This window comes from Otolemur garnettii, unplaced genomic scaffold (genome assembly GCF_000181295.1).
Source record: "Otolemur garnettii isolate 467f Iridium unplaced genomic scaffold, OtoGar3 scaffold00088, whole genome shotgun sequence".
Classification (NCBI taxonomy): Eukaryota; Metazoa; Chordata; class Mammalia; order Primates; family Galagidae; genus Otolemur; species Otolemur garnettii.
The window spans coordinates 5,557,813-5,561,188 of record NW_003852483.1 but is presented as its reverse complement, the minus strand read 5'-3'; the positions used below and the strand labels follow the sequence as shown (position 1 = coordinate 5,561,188).

The 3,376-nt window shown below is 43.5% G+C and overlaps 1 protein-coding gene across 2 annotated transcripts in view; it reads right to left on the bottom strand.

Moving 5' to 3' along the window:
• The window catches only part of AAED1 (AhpC/TSA antioxidant enzyme domain containing 1), a 12,263-nt gene extending 9,827 nt beyond the window's left edge, over positions 1–2,436 (bottom strand). For both annotated transcript variants that reach the window (XM_003795028.3, XM_023516254.1), the window contains exons 1-2: positions 2,223–2,436; positions 1,727–1,795 (exon numbers count right to left, since the gene is read on the bottom strand). In XM_003795028.3, coding sequence (XP_003795076.1) covers positions 1,727–1,795; positions 2,223–2,426 — 273 coding nt within the window. In that variant the 5' untranslated portion in view covers positions 2,427–2,436. The remainder of the gene's footprint in view (positions 1–1,726; positions 1,796–2,222) is intronic.
• Between the last annotated feature and the right edge of the window lie 940 nt (positions 2,437–3,376).

Sequence of the window (3,376 nt, the reverse complement as noted above, 5' to 3'; positions counted from 1 at the left end):
CATCTTACAAGGGTACATGTAAAATTTACTAGGTGTAGAATATAAATGTCTTAACACAATAACTAAGAAAATGCCGTGAAGGCTATGTTAACCAGTTCTTTTTTGTTTGTTTGTTTGTTTGTTTGTTTTTCTTTTTTTTGGCCGGGGCTGGGTCTGAACCCACCACCTCCAGCATGGCCAGCACCCTACTCCTTTGAGACACAGGTGCTACCCAAGCTATGTTAACCAGTTTGATGAAAACATTTCAAATTGTATATAAAACCAGCACATTGTATGCCATGATTGCATTAATGTACACAGCTATGATTTAATAAAAAAAAAAAAAAAAGAATGAAAGAAAAAAGAAAGAAAAGAAAATGTGGCATCACAATGGAAAGCTACTCAGCCATAAAAAATTTGGGGGACTACCTGGATGAGCTTGAGGACATTATGCTAAATGAAATAAGCTGGACACAGAAAGATAAACACTGCATAATCTCACAGGTAGACTATAAAAAAGTGGAATTCACAGAAATAGTAGAATAATGATTATCAGAGACTGGGGGAGGAAGGAAAGAGGAATGAGAATGTGTTGTTCCAAGGGCACAAAGTTTCCATTAGACAAGAGAAATAACTTTTAGAGATTTACTGTTAAGCAGAGTGACTAGAGTTAATAATGAATACTTCAAAATTGATGAAATACTAGTTTTTACATGTTCATGACACAAAAAGGTAACTGTGTGACCTGATGAATATATTAATTAGCTTGACTTGATTATTCTACATTATAAATGTATATCAAAACATTACATTGTACCCAGTAAATATGTATAATTATCATTTGCCAAGTTTTTAAAAAAAGAATAAAAGGAAATGCAAAGGTATAGTCAAAAGTTTTTTCAAAGCAATATAGTCAATAATTCTAGCTGGGCTTGGTGGCACATGCCTGTATTCTCAGCACTTTGGAGGCTGAGGTGGGAGAATTGCTTGAGACCAAGTGTTGGAGGCTGCAGTGAGCTATAATCATGCCACTGTACTGGAGCCTGGGTGACAGAGTAACACTTTATTTCTTAAATAATAAAAACTCCCCCACAAAACCTCTCTATATCCCCCCCAAGGAAAAGACTACAAAATTCGAGTTACTTAACAATTTTTTTCCACATCCCAATTTATAAGGACTGCTGAAACAGATTTCAGTTTGCTCTGTGTCTGAACTCAAAAAGCTCACGTGGAACAACCCTATCTGCGTCTAAAGAAAAGCAGGTTATGTGGTTGTCCTAGGAACATGGAACTTGCAGTCTATTAACAAATGCAAATTTGTACCATTTAAGATATATGGGTATTTTACTATAATGAACAACGATTTGGAGCATAACAAAAACAAAGGAAAGAAAATATCAATAATTTCCAGCATTTCCTTTTGGGCATTTTCACCCAACATTTCAGAATAGGTTAAGTTATCAGGCAGCGTCAAAATTATTATTATGGTTGTTAGTACCTTTAGAGGCAGCCAGCAACGAAAAATGAGGATGGAAATAAATCTCTCTTTTTGGAGGTATTGAAAGAAGTAGTGAAAATTATTTTTTTTTTTTAATATAAGCGCGAGATAGTGAATATCTGGGTCTGCGAGTGCCAGTGCCAGGGCTGGAAACCATGTACTCCTCACCCCACTGCACTTCTTATAAATGACACTACCACAAAGTCTCCTGGAAGCCAGCACTCTGCTGCTCACTCTAAGGAAACTCACTTGTAATACACTCTTAGGGATTTTGGCCAGATCTTCCACGTATTCTTTACAGATGTAACACAGGAAATGCTGAAAGGCAATAAGGCAAAAAAGGGCAAGTTAGCGAGGTAGCACTCTCAGGGTCCAGAAGGAACCACGCACTCCATGCCTCATACGAATAAACTCAACATCTGAGATGTGGAAAAAGGTGTCAAGGGCCCTCGAAGCGCATTAAAAGCGGGCCGCACCCAGTCCTTACTACCAGCTCAGTTTGCTGGAACAAAGGCCTGCCAAGCAGTTGTTTTCTCATCCCGGTCAGAGGAAGCGTGAGGAGTGGCTCGCATCCCAGAAGCCTCTCAAGGACCACAGGGAAGGGCCAAGCCTACCGAGCACCGTTCTCCGGCCCAGGCCCCCAGAGGGACCCGATGTGCTCCCCGAGCTGAGGCTGTGGTAACAACCCTTATCCCAGCCAGTAGGTGAGGTCACTGCTCAAGGTGGCCCCGCCGCCCGCGCTCACCCGCACGAAAACCACGATGGCCTGGCGCTCTCGGAACAGTGCGCCGAACGGCACTCGCTTGCCGGAGGCATCCTGCACGGGCAGCTCGGCCACGGAGGCCGCCAGGGGCTGCCCGCGCTCGGGGCCACTCAGGGCCGGGCCCGGAGCCGGGGCCGCGCAGCCGCTGACCTGCTGAGTGACCGGAGCAACGGCAGCAGAGGCCATCAAACCAGGCGTCCGACGGTGGGGGGCGGGACGTTGGAAGAAGCGGGGCGGGACGTGTGGAGAGGCGGGGCTTAAGGCGCGGGGCAAGTGAGCAGGGTCTGGGGCGGGGCCGCTCAGAGGGGCATCTTGGCGCGTGTGGGTTTCTTTGTTCTCCGCCATCCCGGAAACTGTAGGAGCTGGGACTGCGGGTGGATTCTTAGGCTTAGCTCTGCGGAAAGTAAGAGAAAGAGACCAAGGTCTGTTCTGGCAGAGAGAAGCGTTATTGAAGAAAGCAGCCCCAAGCTGCCTGGACCGAGGCCAGTTTTTACCCATTCAAGAGAAGCTGTTTCAAGCAAAGGAAAAGTAATTTTCTACCCAGGACAACCAGATGTATGATCCAATAAATTGTTTTTTCCTTCTCTTTCGTTTTTAACCTATCCCATCCTCAGTTCTGAGTTAATTTGGGGGGGGGGGGGTAGTATGATTAACATACATTATAACACACGGATGTTATGTGTAGAGTTCATTTGAAATTTCCCAACACTTCGTCATGAAAATTTTTTAACGTTCAAAAAAGTTTTTTTTTTTTTAATTGAATGGTAACTATGTACATTAATGCACTTCTGGGGTACAGTGTGGTGTTTTCACATACAATTTGAAACATTTCCATCAAACTGGTTAACATAGCCTTCATGTCATTTTCTTAGTTATTGTGTTAAAACGTTCTACTCTTAGAAAGATTCACTTGTACCCTTGTAAGATAAACCACAGAAGTGATCCCTCCAATCCCCCTCCCTTCACCCATTCCCCCCTTTCCTCTCCCTCCTCCCTCCCCATATTCTTAGGCTGTTATAAGGTTATAGCTTTCATATGAAAGCTATAAATTAATTTCATAATAGGGTGTGTACACTGGATACTTTTTCTTCCATTCTTGTGATACTTTGCTAAGAAGAACATTTTCCAGCTCCATC